The 26,172-nt window shown below is 42.7% G+C and overlaps 2 protein-coding genes across 32 annotated transcripts in view; one reads left to right on the top strand and one right to left on the bottom strand.

The window, feature by feature from the left end:
* Window positions 1–1,758, bottom strand: part of Depdc5 (DEP domain containing 5, GATOR1 subcomplex subunit) — a 120,154-nt gene extending 118,396 nt beyond the window's left edge. For 10 of the 22 annotated variants that reach the window (XM_076938272.1, XM_076938270.1, XM_034508704.2 and 7 more), the window contains exons 1-2: window positions 1,133–1,271; window positions 746–868 (exon numbers count right to left, since the gene is read on the bottom strand). In XM_076938272.1, coding sequence (XP_076794387.1) covers window positions 746–803 — 58 coding nt within the window. In that variant the 5' untranslated portion in view covers window positions 804–868; window positions 1,133–1,271. Of the gene's footprint in view, window positions 1–745; window positions 869–1,132; window positions 1,272–1,332; window positions 1,434–1,608 lie in introns of those variants that run through there. The other 12 variants (XM_076938265.1, XM_076938274.1, XM_034508706.2 and 9 more) reach the window with 8 other exon arrangements.
* Window positions 1,759–10,631: 8,873 nt separating this feature from the next.
* The window catches only part of Prr14l (proline rich 14 like), a 58,444-nt gene continuing 42,903 nt past the window's right edge, over window positions 10,632–26,172 (top strand). The window contains exons 1-4 of one of the 10 annotated variants that reach the window (XM_076938253.1): window positions 10,823–11,262; window positions 11,742–11,869; window positions 12,822–12,980; window positions 19,851–20,371. In XM_076938253.1, coding sequence (XP_076794368.1) covers window positions 19,901–20,371 — 471 coding nt within the window. In that variant the 5' untranslated portion in view covers window positions 10,823–11,262; window positions 11,742–11,869; window positions 12,822–12,980; window positions 19,851–19,900. The other 9 variants (XM_076938256.1, XM_076938251.1, XM_076938252.1 and 6 more) reach the window with 9 other exon arrangements.

The raw sequence follows: 26,172 nt of genomic DNA, 5'->3' as shown, positions 1-26,172 counted from the left end.
ATTGTTCCTTGTTAAGAGTGCTTGCTCACAGACACAAGCATGGGTTCTTTATCCAGATCCACATAGAACCATGTGTGAGCACAGGCCTGAAATCCCAACACTTGGGTATGAAGGAAATTCATACCCAAGTAATTCAAGATCATCCTCCAGCACATACTGAGTTCAAAGCCAGTATGAGCTATAAGACTCTGTCTCAAAAACAAAACAAAACCATCTCACTGTGTCAGTAATTCTGATTTCTGAGTAAATAACAATAAAAAATAAAAATAAAAAAAAATAAAAAAACACAGGAGGGAGGACTTGGATGCAGCCCTGTCTTACAGAGGGAGAACTCGGATGCAGCCCTGCCTTATAGACATTTTCTGGCATAGATGTGGCCTTGCTTTAAATTCCTAGCATTACAGAGAAGAAAAACAAAAACAAAACAAAACTAACTCAGGTGTGGTAGAGTATTTCCAGATATACAGGTAGGAGGATAATGGGTTCAAAGCCAGCTTGGGCTACACAGTGAATTCCAAATGAGCTTTGGATACATGGTAAAACCTGGATTCAAAATACAACCAAACAAAATCTGAGTGTGAATGCTTTTCAAAAAGATCCTGTGCTCTCATTTCCAACCATTCCCAGTTGCTGATACTGCTCTACTCATTTGCCTGCCCAGCCTCAATTGTGATATGGGTAATTTTTAAGGCACACCATTACTTCAGCCAACTTACACAATCCCCAAAGATCAATCAATACTGACCACTGCCCCCAAAGCCCTTCTTGTGGATGACAAGCTTGTAGACCTTTGTGGTTCTCATTTTGTCTTGTGGTTTCTTCAGCTATTCCGATCTTGGAGCAGGGAAGTCATCTTGCCTTCCTGCTACTGAAACACAAACAAAAACATTGAGAATGTCAGGCTTCCTAAAATTGCTCTTTAATTTTAGGCCTTGAAGGTACTGGTTGTTGTTCGGCTGAGAGGAGTGCCAACCCTTGCATTATATCACTCCTCCAATTACCAAGGGAGAAAAACAAATAGACGTGTGCTTTAAAAATTAAAAGGAACTTGGGCTAAGATCTAGTCAATTCTCTAAAGCTATTTTCTCTACCGCATACCTAAAAGGGAGGCTTGTGGTGAGAGGGGCACTACCTTGTTTTTGTCTGCATCAGGAACACCAAAATAGTACAGGGATATTCGAAGAGGTTAGTCCATCACATCTGTAGAGAAACGTCAAAACAAGGGACTCGCCCAAGGTCACTCGAACTGTTAAGCACTCCCATGATTCACGTTCCACTAACAATGTCCTGGGGAAGAGAGAACTGAGGAGGGCTGGGGTTTCTTTGCCGAACCTCTATGTGTACCAACTCTCAGCGGACCGTCCTGCCTCCATTTCACCGCTGCGGTCGCGGAAGCTCGTTGAGAGAAAGACTGGTCCAAGGTCACACGGGGGCTGCAGGAAGAGTCGGGCCTCGAACCTGGCTCAGGGACCCTTCCTTCAAGCCCCTCAAGTCTCCGACTGAGGCTGGCGCTCGATTCACCCCCACTTCCAGAGCCCCTCCCCGCCTCAGGCCGGGCCCGAAGCCAGTTCCTGGACAGATACCCAGGACCTCCTCAGGATATCCCACCTGAGCCCCCACAGTTCGCGTAGCTTCCGCACCAGAGCTCTAGGAGCCAGACAGAGCACCGCCGAAGAGCGAACACCTGAGCCCGCGCCGCTCCCGAGGCTCCGCCCCGAGTCCCCGCCCCTTGCCAGTCCGTGCTCAGCCGGCCTGGCCGCTCTAGCCCAGCCTCCGCCTCGTCTCGGTGGCCACACCACTTCCTCCTCCGGGGCTGCGGGGAGCGGGGAGGGGAATCTGGGGCGTGGCGTTGAGTCTGACTTCAAACTCTGTTCCCGTTGGCCTTTCCCGCCACTGTCTGCAGTGCTACCTGCTTTGCCAGGGAAATTTGAAAATAGAGCCACAGCCGAGACCTTCGTTTCAGAGAGTGATTTCATAATAGGAGAAACTTGAAAGAGTCGACTCTTATCTCGCTGAGCTGTTTCCATGTGTTTGACCAAGTTAATAACTCAACCTGGTCCAGAGGGCTATTGAAAACTACCAAAGTCTCTGCGTGTAGTGGCTCATCCTCCTAATCCAGATCACTGGAGACAAGAGTGCTGAACATTCTCTACCATTCTTGGACTATGAAGCAAGAAAACGGGGGTGTGTGTAACTCATGAGCGAGTTACTGACTTACTGAATACTGTTAAGTATAGTTAAGAAATACAAGTTGATGCTAAGTAAAAATGTACAAAGACAAGCTTGGAAGGAGAGACTTATTTTATATTTCTCATTATATACTCTTTTGTTCTCAAAATTAAACCTAACGTCCATAACTCAAAACAAGTGTAGAGTTTGTTTGATAAAAAATAATATTCAAGACATCGAATGCCTGATTAAATCTACAATAGGCTTGCATGGCAGAAGGTACAGTAGTTTTTTTAGATGGGGCATAAATCATCCAACCGGAGTAAGTTGAATGTTAGCCTCATTACAGAATAAGGATTCGTGGGAAGGAGGGCCTGCCAGAAGACCTGACTTACAAAAGGTAGATACTTTTGTCCATTGGAGGATCTCAGAGTCTGCACCCACATCCTAAATGCCTTAAAGAACAGAGAGGCAAATAGCAATTACACTCTGCCCTCAGTGTCTCCCAAACTGACATATGAAGATGCTGTCAACAGGGGAACTTGTGACTGATATAAGACCTACATGCTAATTCAGTCGACCATGCCCTCTACCCTGGCATTCAGTTCTTAGTCTCTTAGCAAGACATATTTTCAGGAAACACACCCTGACCATGTTCCTGGATGCCAGATACTCTGTGATCAAACTCACAGATTTGCAATGTTCTTTAGACTATGCAAGCAATGTATTTGACAATTGGTTTTGCATCTGTAGATTCAACAAGTGATTCTATTAAGTGATATCTTAAGCCATCAGATTCTTCAGGAAGATTTTATCCAACAGGTGCTCACCTGTGGCACTTTGATAAAATAATCTATTCTCTACCCAGATAGAGAACTCCAGGGCCAGTGCCTGAACCTTGAGGCCTACAGGGAGTACACAGGCTTTGGTAGGCATTTTTATGGATGCATTCTAATAATAAATTCCAAAAGCCAAGAGTTCCTTTAATTTGGTTATCTCTCTTCACAAATTATGCCTCTAAGCCAATCTATTTTAAAATCAATGATGTTAAGAAATATGCTTACTGCTGTTGACATGTGGCAGAAAACTGCTGTCCGTTGACAGGAGTAAAGCTGGCGTTAGCCTTTTTGTTAATGTATGTGAATTATATATTACAGATTTGACATGACTGACTGCTTTCATCTTCCAGCTGTTGGTTGAATCATGGAATGAAAATATCATAGAAAACTTTTTAAAGGTTCTATTAGTAGGGATATTAAAAAAAAAAAAAAAAAAAACTTTGGGAGGCTGAAGAGATGGTTCAGTGATTAAGAGCACTGACCCCCAAGTGCAGGGATAAAAGGTATGCACCATGACTACCTGCTGGAGTATGCTTTCTAAATTAGAGATTGAAAATCATTTCTTTGGAGGGAATACAACTTAGAAATGAATTGTATTCTTTACATAGCCTGACAATATAAGAATACATTTACTGTGTACTCCTGGAATATAATAATTTAATGCTAACAAAATTCATATATAAAATATGTATTATCATGTTTTGACATAATAGATATGGTCGTATAGGGTAATAGTCCCAGTTTTTAAATTACTATATCAAATTATTTCTAACCAAAAAATTTGTTTTATTAAATGATAGCTGGTGCCGGGAAGTGGTGGCGCATGCTTTTAATCCCAACACTTGGGAGGCAGAAGCAGGCAGATTTCTGATCTACAGAGTGAGTTCCAGGACAGCCAGGACTACACAGAGAAACCCTGTCTCGGAAAAAAAAAAAGATAGCTGGTATTATTGTGACTATTTAAACAAAATATAAAAACATTCATGAGCGCTGGGCAATGGTAGTGGTGCACAATTCTAATCCCAGCATTCAGGAGGGAGATGGATCTCTGTGAGTTCAAGGCCATCCTGGTATATAGAGTGAGTTCCAGGACATCCAGCGTCTTGAAAAACACAAACAACAGCAACAATACAATTCATGATATGTGGAAGCAAGAGATGTCACTTGGACGCTTTCTGTACAGATTCATTCCTTGGATGCTGACTTTAACTGACTTCTGTTAGGAAGCTTCCCGGTGCTTGTTCCATATGCAGGAGTCTGAGATAAACAAAAGTTAAATACAGTTACTTCATCTTTCTACAGAACTCTGGTACATGATCCAGCTAGTTGTACAATTGCATTTAACTTTTTGTTAATTCTGTATTTAATATTATGTTATATTGACTCATGTTAATATTGATGTAATATTTTCTTCAATAATTTCATCTCTCTTTTTCAAATTTTTTTCTCACATATTACATCTGAACCACAGTTTCCCCTCTCTTCTCTCCTCCCTGACCCTCCCTCCACCTCTCTTCTCCTCCAGATCCACTTTCTCCTTCATTTCCCTTCAGAAAAGAGCAGGCATTTCAGAGATAACAACCAAGCATGGCATATCAAGTTGTAATAAGACTAGGCACATCCCTTCATTTTAAGGCTGGGTGAAGCAACCCAGTAGGAGGAAAAGGGTCCTAAAAGCAAGTAAAAGAGTGAAAGACAGTCCCCATTCCCACTGTTAGAAGTCACACAAAAATACCAAGCTAGCTACTCAGCCATAGCATACTTACAGGAATGTTCCCCTGAAAGAGTACAGTCATTACCTCTTGACTTATGTTCTGGATCTTTGCCAACTATTATATTTTCTCATGGTTTCGTGGATGGACCCTCTTCTATGTCAGTCCAATTGTTTCTCCACTCATTAGCCATATGTAAGCTCAAAATATCAAGAACTGCTAAAAGCTGTTCAAGTCACCTCTAAAAGGGGACTAATGAGCTATGAGACACCTAACTCATCCCTCTTCTTGCCACACTGGGCATTGTTTTGGGGGAACTCAGAATTAAAACAGCTGGGTAGAAGTCTTTGTGCTGGGCAGTGGTGGCACACACCACATGTTTAATCCCAGCACTAAGGAGGCAGAGGAAGACAGATTTCTTGAGTTCCAGGCCAGTCTGGTCTACAGAACAAGTTCTAGGACAGTCAGTACTATACAGAGAAACTCTTTTTTGAAAAACAAAAAAACAGGGCTGAAGAGATGGCTCAGCGGTTAAGAACACTGTCTGCTCTTCCAGAGGTTCTGAATTCAATTCCCAGCAAGCATGTGGTGGCTCACAACCATCTGTAATGGGATCCAATGGCCCCTTCGGATGTGTGTCTGAAGACAGCTACAGTGTACTCATATAAATAAAAATAAATAAATAATTTAAAAAAAAAGATAAACAGTATAAAAGCAAAAAGGAAAAGGGGGCATGGGATAGGGGTTTTCTGGGGGGGAATGGAGAAAGAGGATGGCATCTGAAATGTAAATAAAATATCTAATAAAAAACAAACAAACAAAAAAGATAAACAAACAAAAATAACAAAAGAAGTCTTCCTTGATTCAGTTTACCCCTCTGTCTCACTAGCTCAGACCAGCTTAACATTCTTCAGGACCAGCATTACTCCTTGGCTGTTGAAGTACTCCAAAATTTAACAGTACTAGCACTGACTGCTGTTAAGGATGGGATTTGAGCCCTCCTCCAAGAGCAATGCTACCTCCACACCATCAAATCTTTTTTTTTTTTTTTTTTTTTTTTTTTTTTTTTTTGGGTTTTTTGTTTTTTTCGAGACAGGGTTTCTCTGTGTAGCCCTGGCTGTCCTGGAACTCACTCTGTAGACCAGGCTGGCCTCGAACTCAGAAATCTGCCTGCCTCTGCCTCCCAAGTGCTGGGATTAAAGGTGTGTGCCACCACCGCCGGGCCACACCATCAAATCTTAATTGGGTTGAAATGGAGTCTAAAAACACAGGGACTGGGTAAAAATTCCTTCTGGTTCCCTCGCACTCTGGATCCTCCCCTTGACTACTTTCTTCATTTTTATTTTACTCATACTTATGATTTTTACCTGTCTTACTAACTCAATTTCACCCTACACCCAAGCAAAACGTTCCCCCATAAGGTCTCCCAATGGCTTTTACCCCACAACTTCATTTGATCCATTTGCTCCTGACCTATCTGAAAAAGACATTTTGGAACCTCATCCCTTATAATCCTGGGCCAAATACAATTCTTTAGATTTGCCTTCCATTTTCTCCTGTTCCCTTCCTTTCATGCTCTGTAGCTCCCTGCAAAGTCTGCTAGTTTGTTTTGGTGCAGCAGTCCTGACAATGGACCAATGATGGTCACTCTGAAACAGCTTCATGCCCACTTAGCCTCTCACTGACCCACTGTCTTTTCTGCCTTGGCTCACCTCTCCCTCGACCTTCCAGGGAAATCTCTGTTTTACTCTGTAATCAAACCAACTGCCTACACCTTGTTAACAATTATTTTTCAAAGGTCTCTTCAGGAATACAGGACGACAATTGCATTATCCATCACAGCTGATCAAGTTAAACTCTCCTCCTGCTAAGTGACCGAGGACCTCCTCTTCCAAGGACCCATAATTGTCCACGTTCCAACAACATGAGCCAGTTGATCAAGTTAAACTCTCCTCCCGCTAAGTGACCAGAGAACCCCCCTCTTCAATGGACCCATAACTACCCCTCCGACAAAGACCATCCTCAGCACGAAAACAGTCCTGCCTTTCTCTATATCCGAGAATTTAGAATGATAGTTTCCCACTGAAAGACTACACCTCCCAGCTTCCCTTGCGACCAGGCAAGGGGAATGTGTTCCCAGGGAGGGAACATATAAAGGGGGGGTGGTAGTAATTTATACCCCTATAAAGGTCTCAGCCTTCTTTTTCTTGGTGTATTCTCTCATCTCCCTGCGTGGAGTGGGGCATTTTCTTACCATGGCACGAGGTGTTCTCCCACATAGAGTGGGACATATGGCTCATTTACCCACATGGATGAGATTGTGTTCTCCCCCACTGCAGTGTGTCTGTCCATAAACACAGTCCTGCTTAAAGTCAGACTTACATCTCTGCTTTTCCGTCTTCATTAAGCCACACTCAGAAATCTAACAGTGTGTGTGTGTGTGTGTGTGTGTGTGTGTGTGTGTGTGTGTGTGTGTGTTGTGATTATAAACTTACCACAACGGAATAGCTCCTACTTGGAAGAGTCTAGTGTGCAGGCCTCTACAAACCCAAACCCTAAGATATTCCTAGGCTTCTATGATCCTTCGGTTGTTGCTGATATTCAGTTCTGATGATTGAATCCAGGGGAGACAATGCTCTTCCCCAGAAATAGGGACTGAAAACTAAACCAGTACACACTAATCAATCTCTACCACTGAAATAATCCCAGTTCTCTACGTTCTTCCAATAATCAGTGACAATAGCTATGGTTTTTAATGTTACTTTAAACTTTTAATTTAAAATAAGCTACCCAGGTGAGGAGACAATGAATTGGGTAGCCAGAGAACCTGAAACTTTCATCACAGGAAGCCATGTGATATGATGCAGTGACACACATCTGTAGTCCCACCCCAACTACTTAATTGAGAACCATTCCAAAGCTTAAGGGTGACTAGCTAGCCTGGAGAACTCAGTGCAGCAGAAACTACAGACCTGCCTCAAAATCAATCGAAGTGATGTATGCCCAGTAATGCCTGCCTGATTGTGCTCACACACCATGCACATACACCTAGATAGATAAATAGCTGCAGTGACTTCACAGACATCTTTCTGTATGTGTATCACTATTAGATAGTAGACCTATGGTACTTCACAGGTGGACAGGGAAAAGCTGAAGAAAAAGTCAGAAACGAGAAAAGATCTCAATCTTATCCAGGCCAGTTGTTGAGCCTAGAGTGCCCCATGCTCCTATTTGTTGGGACAATCTTTCTGTTTAAGAAGAAAGAGATTGATGAGTTATGATGATTTTACTCTGTAGCCAGACTGGCATTGAATTCACGACAATCCTCCTTTCACAGCGTCTCTCCAAGTTCTGGGGTTGTAGGAACAAACCACCTGCCCAGTGCACTTGCCTCTTGTCTTCTCACTTTCTTTCTCTGACAGCTAGTGCTGGGGGTGGGACCTGACCCTCACACATACTGGGCCTTCATCTGCATGCAACTTCAGCCCTGTTTTTGACCTGCACCAGCCTACCAGGCTCCTGCTTCATTCTGTATTTTATAACTAGAGCTAAGGTTTTAGGTCACAACACTGCCATGTATCTTCTAATCATGAAGAACACTAGATCTAAATGGCATCTCTGCCTCCAGTTAATTATAGCACCTTTTTAAGATTTCTCCCACCTTTAACACACGCTACAGTTTTCCAGTATTTTTCAGAAAATGTATAAATGTTTTGTTTGTTTTGAAAGCAAAAGCACTGTAAAACAGTAGAGGATTTGGGGCTGGGTCAAAGGGCCTCCCATAGCATGCTAAGCAAAAGTTCCTATGGTGGTGTGTACAATCCATCACTGGAAGAGTTGGAGGCCAGTCTGAGTGAGAGATTGTAAAAAAAAAAAAGGGGGGGGGGAAGGTGTCAAGGAATGTTTAAAAAAAATGAGCCAGGTGGTGGTGGCACACATTTCTAATCCCAGCATTTGGGAGGCAGAGGCAGGCAGATCTCTGTGAGGCCAGCCTGGTCTACAGAGCATGTTTCAGGACAGCCAGGGCTACAAAGAGAAGCTATCTTCAGAACCAAAACCAAAAACAACCAAACAAAAGTTTGATAGATTTTAAGAGGTTACTTTTTAAAAGAGAGGAAGAAAAAAGATGGCTAGCTGTGGGTAAAGCGGCTGGGAAGGCTGAGGGTTCCTCCAGGGGGAAGTTAGGCATGACTGCTGTGGCTCCACAGTTCTTAACGGCACAGCTCCAATGACAAGAGAAAGTCCTTGGGTTTCCAAAATGGGTTTATTGGCATGATGGATGATGGTTGAGTCGGGATGTGCACCCCAAAACCCAGGGCAGACCTGAGTTAAATAGGGAGGGTGAGGGGGAAGAGGGGCTGGGGAAGAATGCTTAATTAGCTCCACCCTCTGGCCTTCAGGTATCTCATTAGTATGTAAACCTCTCTAGGGCTTGAGGCCTGTTCCTGACTGTTGGCCATAGACCTCTCTGTGGGAGTGGTTGTGGAGGGCTGAAGCTAAATGAAAAGAGCCAGGGCCTGGGAGCAGAGCCGAACTCCTGCTGTCCAATAAGGTCCGGGGTTCCAAGCTCGACCAAGCACCCACCGCCCCACAGCTAGTCACATCCAAATAGTGAGTTCCAAGTTAGCCTGGATGACATGGAGAACCCTATTAGGACATTTCTGAGAGAGAGAGAGAGAGAGAGAGAGAGAGAGAGAGAGAGAGAGAGAGAGAGAATAAAAGGGTAACATAAAAATGTAGTAAAATGAATAATACTTTCATGTGATTTAAGAAAATGAATAAGCCAAGCATGGTCGCACATGCCTATTTTCCTTTTATCCAGAAGGTTGAGGCAAGGAAGGTCAAGCCTTTGAGGCCAGCCTGGCCCACATAGCAAGTTTCAGACTTGCCTGAGCTAAAAAGTGAGATCCTGTCTCAAATCAAATACTGTGTAGACCAGACGGGCTTCAAATTCATAGAGATTCTCCTGCCTCTTCTGGGGTTAAAGGAGAGTACAGCCAAGCCTAGGCGTCCTCTGCAGATCCTAATCAGAGCAAAGGTTACAATTTCCCCAAAGCCTCCATCTCTTGCCAGGCTGATGAACTTCAGGACACTATAGGTGTTTATTTCTAAATCATGTCTGTGTGATTTGGACAAGTTGATTATATTCTATGGACATATGTACCCCCCCACCCTTTTTCTATTCTAATTTTCTTGTCTGTCTGTCTCTCTCTCTCTTCCTCTCTCTCTCTCTCTCTCTCTCTCTCTCTCTCTCTCTCTCTCTCTTACTTTCTTTTTTTGAGACAAGTTTTCTCTGTGTACTCCTGGCTGTCCAGGAACTTGCTCTGTAGACTAAGCTGACCTTGAACTCCGAGATCCTCCTGCCTCTGCCTCCCAATTGCTAAATTAAAGGCATGCACAGCTTCATTCTAATTTCTTCCAGACACTTCCTTTTAGGTGTTATGAATATAGTCCTGAAGAAAACAGACAAAGATGGAAAGAAACAGGCAACAAAGAGATAAAATGCAAAAGAGGCAATGAAATAAAATCAAAGTGCAACCAACTACTTTCCTGGGTTAGCTTTTGGATTTATTTTGGCCAGTGTGATTAGAAGCAGAAGGAGAATGGTTGTGACCTAAACCTTTAATTACAGTTATTAAAAGGTCCCACGATCTGCCAGGATGGAAGCAGACAGGCCCCTAGTGTGGCATCTGTCCACCTCACAGAAATGGATAGGACCACAAATCTGGTAACAGTTGGAGACAGGAACTGGGTCGAAGGGTGTATTTCTCTTTAAGAATCATCGCGGTGGGGGCGGGGCTGAGTGTGTCTGGAGCTAGCAGAGGGTGGAGGTACCAGCTGGGAAGAGCCGCCCTCCGGATTGCGCGCGCGCCGTGCGGGGGCGGGATCAAGGCCCGTCCGCATGGCTGGCTTTGGCCCCGGATGAGGAAGTGCGGTGGGGAGGGGGAGGGCACTGTGGAAGCGGTGGAGGCTGGAGCGCCCTCGGGCCTCGGCGCCAGAAGATCTGGTAGAGTTTGCGGCGGCGGGGACAGCGGGGACGGAGGCAGCCGAGGCCAAAGTGGCGGGATGAGCACGGGCCGCAGAGGAGGCCACAGGGTAAGAGGCCTGGGCAGCCCCACGACGGTCTGGGGGTTCTCCGCCGGACGGTGCTGACTAAAGGGGGTCCGGGCCCCCATCTTTCATGGAGCCGAAGGGCACGGAAGCAGCGTTGTTAGTGACAAACACCCACAGACATCCAGGAAATCAGGCTCCATGTCGCTGGGAGAAAACAGCTTTTCAGAGTCCTGGTTCCAGGGGAAGGAGGCTCCCATTCAACCTCCATCTGCAGGGGACCCCCAACTTCTCTCCTTGGAGAGGACGACGCCCCTCGTTGGTATACGTCTTTCCTCGTCTCTGGTCGAATTGTCAGCGAAGGGAGACCCGTTTATGGTGCCAAAGGGAATTCTTTATTCAAAGGAGCGTTTAAGGGGTAACCCCTAAACGACCCCTCACTTTGATCAGCGTCTTCCAAGAGAGTCTCAACTTTCCCCAAAGTGACAAAGGTATCTTTTCTTCAAGAAACAGATCTGCCTTTCCTTCTTTATTTTTCACTTTCACCCCAAGATAGAGGGAGGCCCTGAATTTATGATATCGTAAGTCAGCATTTCTCCCCTTCCCCCAGTCATATCCACCAAAGGAGCTTTGCTTTTTGTGTTTTTATTAGTTTTTTTTTTTTGTATTCATTGAGCTGCTCCTCCTCTTTTGGAGTGTGATATTTGCAAGTTTGTATCTCTCACTAACATCTTTATGACCTTGACTCATCCCCTGTCAGTTGCAGCCCATCTGTAACCTGGGTACTTTTTTTCTCTGAATTGTCATGAGGGCTCAAGGGAAGTTTTGTGGAAAATTCTTAGTGCACAGTGAACTTTTGGTCAGCTGTTATTATTGATATGTTAAGAAAGAAAAGTCATGTCCTCAGAGAAGCTGGTGTTTGCATAAATGTACCCTCCATCATAAATGTTCAACCCACTCTTTCCACCAGAAAGGCTTTCCTTACTACTAAGATAGAGGACACTTCGTCTCATTTTGGACCCTACTGTACTCAACTCCTCAAGTTAACAGAGAGCCTCAGTGAAAATCAGAGGGAAAAATATTAATTTTTGGAAACAGGTTAGCACTTTATCTATTTATTTCTTTTGATATGAAGGGTCTCTTTACATACAGCTCAGGCTTTCCTCAAACACAGTAGGTAGCCCAGGCTGGCCTCTAGCCCCTGACCCCTGATAATTTTGTCTCACCTTATAGGACACTACTAGTTCAGGCATGCACCACCATGAGCCAGCCACTTTTCATTTTGTTTTGAGACAAGCTCTCATATAGCCCAGGCTGGCCTCAAATTTGCTATGTAGCCAAGCATCTGATCTTCCTGCTTCCATTTCTCCATTAAGAGTCTTAAGAGGGAGGGAAACTTGGTGCCAGAAGCCAGACTTGGCTTTGTTCACCAAATTTATCTAGATCTCCTCTCCCTTCACTTGGCTTTTGTTGGCAATAAAATAAGCTCCCCCTTATGTACACATACTCTCCAGCTCTCCAAAGTAAAAGACTGTCCTTTTCCAGTATGTAAAACACTGCAGGTGGCTTCTTTTCCCCTCCCTTGGGATAAGTACATGAAAGTCTTTCATAGATGGTGTCTTTTGTCAGTAGACATCAAGAGCATTTTCAGTTTAAACCTCTGTTAAAAGATGGGTTGCTTTTTCTGCATGTTAATAAAAAGGGAAAGGGAAAACAGCCTTGCTGCCTCAGAGATTCCCTGCACACACGTCATGTCTAAGAGCTGAGTCCAGTGTAGTGATGCTCTTCCTGCTCTTGCTTTCTGTTTGTGTTGAGATCTTGATTAGTGGTTTGTTGTTGGCTTTTTTTTTTTTTTTTTTTTTTTTTTTTTTTTTGAGACAGGGTCTAGCTATGTAGCCCTAGGTGACCTGACACTCACTGTGTTTCCCAGTCTGTCCTCGGCAATCCTCTTGCCTTGGCCTCTTCCTGAGTGTTGGGATCACTGGTGTGAGCCACCACTCCTGGTTTAGGGAGATCTTATTAAAAGATTCTTCTTTTTCTGTCCCTCAAGAAGAGGCCTCTTCTCCAAATTCCCTCATGGAAGAGTTGGCTACAGTGTCTGAATGTCCCTTATGGAGGGACTGGCTGCAGAATCTGAATATTTGGAAAAGAAAGCCCTTTTCTCAAGGTGAAAGGAGTGCTGTGAACTTCTCAGGGCCTGATCATTCTTGTGAGTATTGTTTCTGGACACAAGCATGGCAGTGCCCACTGTTGTTAACAGCTTCTGTACATTCTGATTCAAGAGAAGGAATTATTGGGGGCATGGAGTTTTTCTGATCTACTTTGTTTTTTCTTTTTCTTTTCTTTCTTTCTTTCTTTTTTTTTTTTTTTTTTTTTTTTTTGGCTTTATTACTGTCAATCAAGTTTTGCTTCCAAAACTATTATTTTGGGAGAACATTGAATGATTAGACATGTTGGCATTGTAAGATATTTTGGGCATGGTAAAATATATTTGTCCTAATGACGTGGGGAGTTGTGATCTTACTTAGGCTTTTATTGGCTTTTTTCATGTTTTTGATTTTTTTGGTAGGGTAGGAGTTCACACTTCCAATTACTTAATGGCATGCTGAAGAAAAGCTTTGTGTCTTTCTTGTTGTGTCTGTGGTATTCCTAAATTGCCTTTAATGCCCATGAGCACCTACTAAAGGCATTAGTTTGAGCCCTGTACCCCTGTTGACACCTGTCTATAGTGTATACTGGAACCAAGAGGAAAAGAGGGAAGTTGTCCTTTCCATCCTGGAGTTTTCGTGGGATTGTTTCAGCATGGTCATTTTGCATGGAAAGAACAAGCCCAGGGAAGTTCATTTAAACTGAAGACATTCTAGACCCTGCAGCTAGTGAGTGGAGTCAGAGTAGGGAAGGACACTGGCTCTTGCCCTGGACACTAGAAAGATTGAATTACTCCCTACAGAGCTTTGCATTTGACATAGGTGAGAGGTCAGTTGTTAGTCTCAGCTCAAAAATATTATCTCTTACTCTTTTCTTCCCCTCCCCCCCTTTTTTTTTTTAAAAAACAAACTTGTTTTGAGACAGGGCCTCCCTGTATAGCCTTTTATTGTACTGTGTAGCCCTGCTGGCCTGGAAATTTGTGTTTCCTTGGTATTGGGATGGTAGGCTTGTTTTATGAACATCATCTTTTAGTAGAATAATTTTACTTCATATTTTATACAAATGTCACTCATTTTATAACGTCTGAAATAAATTTATTTCTTTTTTGTTTTTGTTTTTTTTGTTTTTTTTTTTCGAGACAAGAGTTTCTCTGTGTAGCCCGGTCTGTCCTGGAACTCACTATGTAGACCAGGCTGGCCTCAAACTCAGAAATCTGCCTGCTTCTGCCTCCCAAGTGCCGAGATTAAAGGCATGCGCCACGATTGCCCAGCCATAAATTCATTTCTTAAATAATATAATACATATTTGTATACATGGCAAGAGTAATTTAAGATTGATTTTTTTTTTTTTTTTTTTTTTTTTGGTTTTTTCGAGACAGGGTTTCTCTGTATAGCTCTGGCTGTCCTGGAACTCACTCTGTAGACCAGGCTAGCCTCGAACTCAGAAATCCGCCTGCCTCTGCCTACCAAGTGCTGGGATTAAAGGCATGCACCACCACTGCCCGGCTTAAGATTGATTTTTAATTTTTTATTTTTTTGAGACAGAATTTCTCTGTGTAGCCATGGTTGTTTTGGAACATACTCTATAGACCAGGCTGGCCTTGAAGTTACAGAGATCCATCTGTCTCTGTCTCCTGAGTGTTCAGAGATCCATCTGTCACTCTCTCCTGAGTGCTGGGACGGACACTCAGGAGGTGTGTGCAACCACAGCCTGGCTTTATATTTTATTTTATGTATTTGAGTGTTTCACTTGCATGTATGTCTGTGTACCATATGTGTATCTGGTACCTGGAGAGGCCAAAAGAGGGCATCAGATTCCCTGGAACAGGAGTTATAGACAGTTGTGAGCCTCCATGTGGATGCTGGGAATGGAACCCAGATCCTCTGGAAGAGCCATTTCTCCAGTCAGGTAAGAGTCATTCTAAGTCAATGGGTTAATTTTTGCTTAAACCTTAACTAGATAATGACTTGCTTGATATTCTTCCCTAGTAGCTTCATTGTAAGTATTAAGAAGTCTTAAGTTATAAATAAATCTCTGTCTGAATTTTATAAACATATTACTTGTTCTTTCTTTTTACTGCACAGTTATTAAGAATTTAATTTAAAACTGTTGATCGTAAGGAAGGAGGCTGACAGTGAGAAAACTGATAAATTAAAAGGCTGATCTTGCTAGTTTTTAATGGGTTTGCTACTTATTTATTCACCAACTTTTTGCATTTAGATCTTGGTAAAAAACCACATAATATAACACCGTTCGTTTGTTAGTTTGTTTGCTTGTTTTTTGCTGCGTTGCTGGTGCTCAAACCTGGGGTCTTTTATCTTTGAAACTAGTGCTTTCCTCTGAAATAACATCTGAGACACCATAATCACTAAGGTACAGCATACAAATCAGTTATTGTTGAGCTTATCACTCAGGCAACACTGTTTTTTTTTTTTTTTTTTTTTTTGAGACAGGGTTTCTCTGTGTGTCCCTGGCTGTCCTGGAACTCACTCTGTAGACCAGGCTAGCCTTGAACTCAGAAATCCACCTGCCTCTGCCTCACAAGTGCAGGGATTAAAGGCTTGCGCCACCACTGCCCGGTGAAACTCAGTTTTCTTTAGAGTGCCTGGATACCCCAGGTTAGCCATGAGTTCACAGTCCTGCTTGCTCAAGTGCTGCAGTTAAAGGGTGTGCGCCTTCCCACAGAGAGGTAAACTTGCGTTTTACAGGGTCTTTCATTAATATTTGTGTGTGCATATGATGTATGTGAATGTGAGCCTATGTTCACAGTTGTGAGTATGTAGAGGTCAGGACAACTTTTGGTGGTTGGTCTTCTTCACTTGTGAGTCTCCAGGATTGAGCTGAAGTTAACAGTCTTCAAAGGCCAGCAGTTTAACTCTTGTCCATCTCTGTGACCCATCATTATAGTATCTTTTCCTGCTCTTTGTGTGCATTGTAGTAACTAGGAAAAGGAATCCAAACCAAGTTAAAACTGAGTATTTCCTACTTTTTGGCATCAAATAGTAATTCCAATTATTTTCTGTTAACTCCCACATACATAGTCAAATGGCCTAAAATCTCCAGTGCCTTCAGGGATAACCAGTAGCTAGAGGAGAAAGGAAGAATTTTAACTCTAAAAGGGTTAAAGTAGTCTCAACACTGTCTTATTTAAAGATATTTTTAGTTTTTATATTTTATGTGTATGTGCAGAGTGTGTGTACGTGTACCATTTGTATGAAGGTGACTGAAGACAGTCTCAAGTCTCTTGAAACTAGAATTATATGTGGTTGTTTGAAGCTAGAATTATATGTGGTTGTTGGCTACTACGTTGGTGCTGGGAACTGAATCCAAGTACTCTGCAAGAGCAGTCAGTGCTCTTAAATGCTGACCCACTGTTCCAGTCCATCACTACTATTTCTAAGTGGAGAATCTCTGCTTTTGCCATGAGATCCAGTGGATCTCTCTTGGTTAATTTAGGCTTTCTCCTCTTCTTCTTCCTCCTTCTCCTCCTCTTCCTCCTCCTCTTTTCTTCTTCTTCCTCTTCCTTCTCCTTCTTCGTTGTATGGATTTTGAAATCAGGTCTCTCTAACTAGCCCAGGCTGGTCTTAAATCCTAGGTTCTCTTAGCTTCAGCTTCCTAAGTGCTAGGATTACTACTATGAGCTGAACAATTTACAGTTCTTATTCCTTTGTTAAGAGTTGGTACATGTGCGTGTGGGTGTGTGCTGACTGCCTGCATGCCTGCCTGTTCAAGTTTATGTGTACCACAAGCCTGCTGGTGCTCTCAAGCCAGAGGGTATCAGATACCCTGGAGTTGGATTATAGATGGGTAGGAGCTATCTGATTTAGGTGCTGGAATTGAGATCCTCTGCAAGAGCAGCAAGTGGTCATAACCAGCGCTATCTCTCCAGCCCTCAATTTAGGCAATTTTGTTTTTGAGACAAGGTCTCGCTATACAGCTCTGACTGGTCTGGAATTTGCTATGTAGACCAGGCTGGTCTCAAACTCATATGCAGAATTCTGCCTTCCTCTGCCTTTCAAGTATTGAGGCTAAAGGTGTGTGTGCCATCATACCAATTCAAAAGTAAATTTTTCTTAAACTTAGTCTTTACATTTACTTAAGTGTTTAACTTTTATGTGTATAAGGGTTTTGCCTTCTTTATGACTTGTATTACATTTGGTTCAGTGCCAGTGAAATCCAAAAGAGAGTGTTAGTGTTCTGGATGATTGTGAGCCAGCTTTGCAGGTGCTGGGAACTGAACCAGGACCTCTGGGCGAGCAGCAAGTGTTCTGAACCTCTGAGCCATAGCTCCAGTCCCCTGCACTAAGAAATTTGGAAAACCTTTTTCTCCTCCTCCTCCTCCTCCTCCTCCTCCTCCTCCTCCTCCTCCTCCTCCTCCTCCTCCTCCTCCTCTTCTTCTTCTTCTTCTTCTTCTTCTTCTTCTTCTTCTTTTGTGTTTTTTTTTGTTGTTGTTGTTTGTTTTTTGAGACAGGGTTTCTTTGAGTAGCCCTGTCTGTCCTGGAACTCACTCTGTAGACCAGGGTGTACTTGAACTCAGGGATCTGTCTGCTTCTGCCTCCTGAGTGCTGGGATTAAAGGTATGAGGCTCCATTGCCTTCTAACTTTTCACTAAAAAATGTTTAGCCTAAAGCAGGTGTGTAGTTCATACCTGCAAACCCAGCATTCATGAGGCTTAACATAGGACCTCTAGTTTTGGATCAGCCCAGGCTATTGAGCTAGATAGCAGTCTGATATCTGTAGTTTCTAGTCTTTAAATTGCGGACAATTTCTTTAAAAAATTCTCTTCTCAGCCTGCAGTGGTGGCACAGCTACTAGGACAGCCAAAGCTGCACAGAGAAGCCCTGTCTCAGGCAAAACAAATAACCAAACAAAAATATTTCCCTTCTCTTGTTTATGGTAGGAGAAACTGCACGAATCATCATGTGTACTGTGTCATTTCCCCCACCCCAGTGAACCTAAGGCATCATGCATGCTAGGCAGGCACTCTACCCATGAACTATATTTACATTCCTCTAGTACTACACAATACTTAGATGAAATATTTCAGCAAGTAGCTTGTTATCTAGCATTCAGTACAAGGAATTTAGCCACCAACAACAGTGGTATCCTCTGGAGAGCTTGCACCTTCTGTAACATATTATATTAGGCTTGCCACAACCTCCTCAGGTTTGGTATTAAGATCTATAATGGGAGGTGATAGTGTCTCTGCTTAGCTCCTGGGGTTGTTCCGTGAATTGAGCACATGTTGCCCATAAGAACTCTTGGAGAATCTCAAGAAGCAGCTAAAGGAGCTGCATTAGTTAGGAACTTGTGCTTGTCTGGATAGACAGATCTTAAGTATGTAAGGGAATGGAATTGCATTTTCCAGTATCTTCCTTCAGAGGAGAAGAAAGGTGAATGTATTGAAAATGGCAATGTCCTGCTAGGCAGTGGCTGCACATGCTTTTAGTACAGCACTTGGGAGGCAGAATCAGGTGGATCTCTGAGTTGGAGGCCAGCCTGGTCTACTTAGTGTGTTTCAGGACACCCAGAGCTATACAAACCCTGTCTCAAGTGAGAAAACAAAAATGAGCCGGGTGTCATTCCTGCACAGGACAGGCATAGATGAAGGGCCTTGGCCTTTGCTACTTTGCTGGCTGTCCTGCCTAGCCTAATTGATGAGCTTTATACTACGAGAGACTCTGTCTCAAAGGAGGCAGATAGAGTTCTTGAGAATGACACTGGATGCCATTCTCCCATCCCTCCATGTGCACACACAAATACACACATTTATTTAAAAAAAAAAAAAAAACCGAGTAATTACTACATGTCAAGTACCTACTCTGGGATATAGCAGTGAACAGGTGATTAAGGTTCATATCTTGAAACCAGGCAGACAAGTACCTTTATTTTCTAATTGATGTCAGGTCTGTTTCTGGATACATGTCCTTGTCTTATTAATGTTTTTGTTGTTGTTGTTTGTTTGTTTGTTTTAGATTTCTTGTTTTTGAGATAAGATCTCTCTATGGAGCCCTTTCTAGCCTGGAAATCACTACATAGACCAGGCTGGTCTTAACCTCAGAGATCTACCTGCTTCTGCCTCCTGAGTAGTGGGGTTAAAGGCTTGTGCCACTAGGCCTGGCAGTTAAATATTGTGTATTTATATGTATCCATGCAGATGACTATAGCCTCCTAAAGATTTTATAGGATATCAGATCTCCCTGAAGCTCGAGGTCTAAGAGGTTTTGAACTGTTCAACTTGGGTGCAGACTTATGTGGGAGCCAAGTTTGTGGCCTCTGCAAGAATAGTATATACACATTTAACCACTTAGGCATTTTGCTAGCCCCCTTTTCCCAATTTTCTTGAGGTAGGAGCTCAGTTTTAGCCCAGGATAGCCTTGAACTCAGTATGTAGCTGAGGCTCTTGAATTTCTGTTAATTTTGCCTCAGCTGCAATACCCAGTAGTGTTGTGGCAGTGTTGAAGATTGAACTCAGGGCTTATATACCCTAAGTAAACGCTCTGCCACTAAGCTACATTCCTTGCTTAACATTTAAACTGAGACTATTCACAAGGCAGTATTTTAATTAAGATCAATGGCATACCATTGAAGATTAAGAAATGTATTTTTCTACCAATACAGTAGACATTTTGGTGTTCAATAATGCTGACATTTGAAGTTGAATTTGTTGTTTATAATTTTTGTTTGTGTGTGTGTTTGTGTTTTGAGACAGGGTTTCTCTGGCTGTTCTGGACTTGCTTTGTAGACAAGGCTGGCTTTGTAGACTAGGCTCACAGAGATTCACCTGCCTCCACCTCCCAAGTACTAGTATTAAAGGCGTGGTGCCACCATACCTGGCTATTTTCCGTATTGTAACCAATGTAAATGGAAATGGTTTTCTTTTACCACGTCAAGGTTTTAAACTTACATCCCTTCCTTTGATTTGTGTCAGGGTAAACCATTGATGCAAAAGACTTGACTCCATAATCTCCATCTGCCCTAATGCTGTCATCTGGAGTAGAGACTCAGCCAGTTCCACTTGATTCCTCCATGTCTGCTGTGGTACAGGAATTGTACTCTGAACTCTCAGTAAGTGTCTCCAAAGAGCTTTGTGCTGAGCAGGAGCCAAGTATGACTCCAGACATAAAGCCTGGAGCCTCAAGCTCTCCCATAAGTCATGACAGGGCATCACCCCTGGGGTTGCAGAGGACTCATGCAGAAGGTTGTTGTGAAGAAAGCTCTGAGACCTTGGATGATGGGGGCAAGACTGGGTGGTGTGGACTAGTGGACCCTACAAGAGATCCTATGGCTTATGAGATGTTGGATAGGGAAGAGAGACCCAAGAGCATGGAGCCAAAGGTCTTCAGAGATCAAGGAGACCAGGTGCAAGTTTTCAGAGACCCATGTGAGGGAGCAAAGGAAGACCTGTGTCAACATTCCACAGCTACTAAAGAAAAGATCTGCCCCTGTCAGGTAAGAAGTGAGATCTTGATTTGGATAAGTTGACTGAGTGATAGCACTGCAGAGCAATGCCTCTCATGATAATCACAGACACTGTGGACAGGTAGCATGTGACTTAAGTCTTGAAACATTGTCAACAATACTGATTTTGATGTTTTTTGATATAAGTTATTGCTGTATTCGTGCTACTGTATCAATTTCTCTAAAAACAAGGTGGTATTTTTACACGTGCTGATGGAAAGTTATATATCAGGCCTGGGGACATGGCTTAATTAAAAATCAGATCCCAAAACCCACATAAAAAGACAAGCACAGTGGCACCTGAGCAGCACAGGGGCCAGGTTCCTGGAGTTCATCGGCTAGCCAGCTGAGCCAAATCTATGAGCTCCAGGTTCAATGGGAGACCCTAATCAAAAAATAAGGTAGGAAGCTGTTGAAGACCACATGTGACTTATACCTGTGGCCATCAGCACAGGTGCACACATGTGCACACCCACCAGACACACACAGAATGATGCAAAGTGATGAGAATTCAAGCTGTAACATTTGGTAGTATTATGACAGACTGGAGTAAAATGTCCCTGAGAAATCTTTGGGGAGGCTAACGCTACATCAGGTGGATTTTTCAGAAGCTATTTGCTTTTCAGGCCAAGAAACTTTTTTTTTTCCCTCCACAGTGATGGGTATCAAACCCAGGCCTTGTATATACTAGGCAAACAGTCTACCACTGAGCTGTACCCAGATAATTTTTACCTTTTAGACATCAGAGGTGATCTTCATAATAGACTGAAGAACAAGTCAGAAAACCAGTTCTTTATTTTTAGTTTGTTCTGTTTCAGTATGAAACAAGGTCTTTATTCTGTTGCTCAGACTGAATTAATGCAAGATAATTCTCCTTTCTCAGCTTCTTGCGTGTTGGGACTACAAGGGACAAGGGTGCACTTCCATGCCTAGCTTTGTAGCCACATGGAAAATTTCACAGCCTTATGTAATTCTACTTGTAGGGGGTCCTATACTGTCTTCTGGCCTCCTTGGGTACCATACATGCATGCACTTACATGCACACTTTTTTTTTTTTGAGGCAGGGTCTTACTATGTAGCTAGGGTTAAAGATAATTACCAACATACTCAGTTACACCTAAACATTTTAAAAATTAACGAGTTCAACATTTTAATAATCATACTAATTGAAGGATGGAAGAAAAATATTTAGCTGAATTTGTAGGTTCTTGCAAATTAACTCCTTTGGGAGAGGTTGAGTCCTCATTGCCATTCATTGTATTAGAATGTCCCATGTTATTGCTTTAAATATTCCTTTGCCTTAGTCTACTACTGCTGTGAAGAGATGCTGTGACCAAGGCAACTTTAAAAGAAAGCATTTAACTGGGGGATGGATACAGTTTCATAGGGTGAGCCCATGAACATCATGGCAACAGGCAGGCAGGCAGGCAGGCAGGCAGGCAGGCAGGCAGGCAGGCAGGCAGGCTGGCCTGGTGTTGGAGCAGTTGCTAAGAACTTCTCTCTGATCCACAAGCAGAGACAGAGCTATAACTGGGAATTATATGGCCTTTTGAAACCTCAGAGTCTACCCTATAGTGATAAACCTTCAACAGGATCACACCTCCCAAATCTTTCCCAATATTCCACCAGCTAGGGAACAAGCAAGTATTCACTGGGAGCATTCTCATTCAAACTACACCGTCATCTATCTCTATTAATTTATGTACTATTTCATCATTTTCTTCTGTGTCTTCCAGCTTCTTGGTTTGTCTGTTTGTTTATTGAACAAGTTCTTTCTTGTAGCCCAGGCTGGTCCTTTAACTTTTCATGTAGCCAAGGTTGACTTTGTAATTCATTCCAAGAGAAGTACTTCAAGAAAACAGATTTTTAGGTTAGAGATTCAGCTTACTTGCAGGAGGTGTGCATGCAGAAGGTGCATTTGCAGCTTCTAATGCTGCGAAAACAACATGTAAAACAAAAGACACCTGCAGTTTTAGCAGGTCAGTTAGTACTGACAGTGGGCTCGGTGGTAGAGCATGTAGACCTCTCTGGGGGTGATCCTCAGCAGTACAGCAAACAAAACACAGAATTGGATCTGTAGAATTGCTGCAATGAAAGATAGGTTGTTCTTTATCTGATTAACGGAACTGTTTGATCTGGATCAAATCTCTCAGGAGATGTGAGAAGAGTCTTCAAGCATTTGGATGGCTGTCCAACAGAAGTGGACAGTTCGACTCTTGGATAGCAGGGGGTAGCAATAGTTCTAGTCATTCTCAAGTTACAGAGCTTGTGGAAGCCTGAACACTGCAGACCTCTCAGACAAGGAGACATGCCATTTGCATTTGGGTTTATAAAGTCAGAAGACCTTAAAATAAGAACTCTTACTAATCTGACAGACTACCACATAGTCAAAAGACAGCTGATGCTAGGAATGGTGGTCATCCCACTATTTGGGAGGCTGAAGGAGAAAGATTGCCATCTGTTCAAGACCAGCCTGGGCTACATAGTGAATATCAGGTGAGTAAGAACTATACAGCAAGACCCTGACAAATTAAGAAGGAAAAAAAGCAAGAGACCAAACAAATTAAGAAAATATATTTGAACATATAATTTATAGAACAGTATCTTGCCTTATGCAAAGAAAATTCTTCATTTGCTTATTTTGTTTTGTTTTTAAGAAAAGGTCTCTCGATGTAGTCATGGCTATCATAGAACTCATTATGTGAACCAGGCTGAACTTAGAGATTCATCTGTTTCTACCTCTACCTTCTGAGACTAGCAGTAAAGGCATGTGTCACCATACATAGAGAATCATCTTCTTTCTTTGGGTTTTTTTGTTGTTGTTTTGAGATAGGATTTCTCTGTTGTAGCCCTGGCTATACTGGAACTTAATTTGCAGAGCAGGCTAGTCTCAAGCTCAGAGATCTGCCTGCCTCTTCCTCCCAAGTGCTGGGATCAAAGATGTGCACCACTACCTCTGGCTCATAGAGAGTTCTTGAACGGATGAATTAAGAAACAAAACCCGGCTGGGAATGGTAGTATATACCTGTAATCCTTACACTCATTTAAAAAGTTAACAACTTATATACTTCAATCATGAGATAAAGCTTTCAGTCATTTAGAAGGTAAATGATTGAAAGGCTGGGTTTACTAGGCATAATATGTGCCTATAATTTCAGCACTGGGCTCTGTTAGAGGAATAATGATCCAGAAGTTGGCCGGGCAGTGGTGGCGCACACCTTTCTTTAATCCCAGCACTTGGGAGGCAGAGGCAGGCGGATTTCTGAGTTCGAGGCCAGCCTGGTCTACAGAGTGAGTTCCAGGACAGCCAGGGCCACACAGAGAAACCCTATCTCAAAAAACAAAAACAAAAAAGATCCAGAAGTTCAAGATGAGCTTAAGCTACAGAGCAAAGCCACGTTACCTGATGGCTTTGACACTCTATCAGGACAAACATGAAAGCATACATTGAAAACACTTAAATGGGGTCTGGAGAGATGGCTTAGCGGTTAAGAGCACTGGGTACTCTTCCAGAGGTCCTGAGTTCAATTCCCAGCAACCACATGGTGGCTCACAATCATCTGTAATGGGATCTGATGCCCTCTTCCAGTGTGTATGAAGAGAGCTACAGTGTACTCAGATACATTAAAAAAAAAAAAAAATCTATTTAAAAAAATAACACTTAAATGCAAACCAGGAAAAATTCTTTCTTGTTGTGTCAAAAGGTGTAAAAATCTTGTAACTAGTAATTTTATTTATTTGATGAGGAATATTTCATTATCAGAAGAGAAAGAACTTTTTAAATTATATATTTTTATTTATTTATTTTAAAGATTTCTTTATTTTAAGTATGTGAGTACACTGGTGCTCTCCTCAGACACACCAGAAGAAGGCATCAGATCCCATTACAGATGATTGTGAGCCACCATGTGGTTGCTGGGAATTGAACCAGAACCTCTGGGAGAGCAGTCAGTGCGCTTAACCACTGAGCCATCTCTCCAGCCTGTACTCTCATTCCATTTATCCCTTCCCTTTTTTCCCTTTAAACATGCCCATATATCTCCCTCTTCTCTCCTTCAAATTCATGATGCCTATTTTTACACGGTTACTGCATGCATAAATGTATATACATTTATATTCCTTATATATATTATTTTCTATATAATATTACTTGTGCACTGGACAACCAGTTGGTGTCTTTTTCCCTGAGGAAGATCACCTCTCCTGTTCTTAGCTTTCCTCAGTTGCCTCTGCTTTTTGAGTAGTGGATGAGGAAAAGTCCATTAAGACCTAAATCCTACACACATAATTTAAGAATTTATTTTTTAATTTTATGTGTATGAATATTTTGCCTGTGTGTATGTTTGTGCATCATGTGTGTGTGTGGTGCCTGTGGAGGGCTGAAGAGTCCTTCAGATCTTGGAACTGAAGTTATTGATAGTTGGGAGCACCCAGGTAGGTGCTGGGACCCAAACCCAGGTCCTGTGCAAGGGCATGACTGCTTTTAGGAATGGTGAAGGAGGAAGTTTATTGTGGATAAAAGAGAGAGCATAGCTAGAGGTAGGCACATCTGGAGAGTCTAGAGTGGACATAACTAACTGAGCTGCGTCACCCTAGAGAGGTGGGAAGAAGGGAAGGAGCCAGGTGTAACAGCCAGAGGGCCAAAGGTACAAAAGGGGCTGGTAACCAAAATGTCTGAATTGTATTTAGGAAGAGCCTCTTGGTGAAGGGCAGCCCAGCAGCCCCTGGGCTGGAGAGTTTGGGTAGAGGCCAAACCCTGACACAGGTAGGGACTGAGGGAGGGAGGTTGGGTGAACTTGATGGCTAAGTCTGCCTTGATGTGTTAAATGGCTACTTCAGCCTTTTGTCCTGGGTTTAAAACTTAAGAGAGGCAGGGTTTCTTTGTCCTGGACCCCTTTCAGGCTGGCCACTTGTCTCTTCCTCCTGAATGCTGGGATTAAAGGTGTGCACCACCACCACCTAGCATTTTATTTATTTATTTATTTATTTATTTATTTATTTATTTGGTTTTTTTGAGACAGGGTTTCTCTGTGTAGTCCTGGCTGTCCTGGAACTCACTCTGTAGACCAGGCTAGCCTCGAACTCAGAAATCCGCCTGCCTCTGCCTCCCAAGTGCTGGGATTAAAGGCGTGTGCCACCACGCCTGGCTTGCATTTTATTTTTTTAACCTTAAGAAAACACTGCCTGCGAAAGGTACAGCAGAAGTACCAGCTACAGGAGCCAAACCCAACTGTGAAGTTTTCAGTTCTGAACTTGGTTCTTGTAGGAGAAAGGTTGAAACTGATGGCACATGTGAGATTTACTATGAAGGAAGTACTAAAGATTGGCCTTATTTCAGAACTGCAGCAAAGATGGATGCAACCTGCTGTGCCCTCCCCCACAGATAAGGAAGTACTGAAAATTCTCTCTGTCCCTACCAGGGTTGTTTGTGATTGTTGCTGAGTCGAGGTTGTAGAGCATTAATTTTTTTTTTTTTAATTGCTCTTTTTCTCTTCCATGATGGTAGAGGTACCTGGGTTGAATATGTTGTAAAAAGTTTTGGTTCCAGGATGTAATACTTGCACGGGAGACATAAGAAAAAGTTACCGTCTTTCCACCATTGCATACACATTTTGGAGAACATACCTGATTTGAAGGAAAGGAGCATTGTAGTAAGGAGATAGCTGTTGATTGTTGGAAGCATGTTATGTTTTACAGAAATTCATTTTTTCACGGTATGTTTACAAGACACCCAATTTTATGATTTATGTCAATTTATTTAAAGGTTGTTGAACTTTATACCATCCAGATTG

Source organism: Arvicanthis niloticus, chromosome 7 (assembly GCF_011762505.2).
Source record: "Arvicanthis niloticus isolate mArvNil1 chromosome 7, mArvNil1.pat.X, whole genome shotgun sequence".
Classification (NCBI taxonomy): domain Eukaryota; kingdom Metazoa; phylum Chordata; class Mammalia; order Rodentia; family Muridae; genus Arvicanthis; species Arvicanthis niloticus.
The sequence above is the reverse complement of the archived record's forward strand: the minus strand, read 5'-3'. Positions and strand labels throughout refer to the sequence as shown.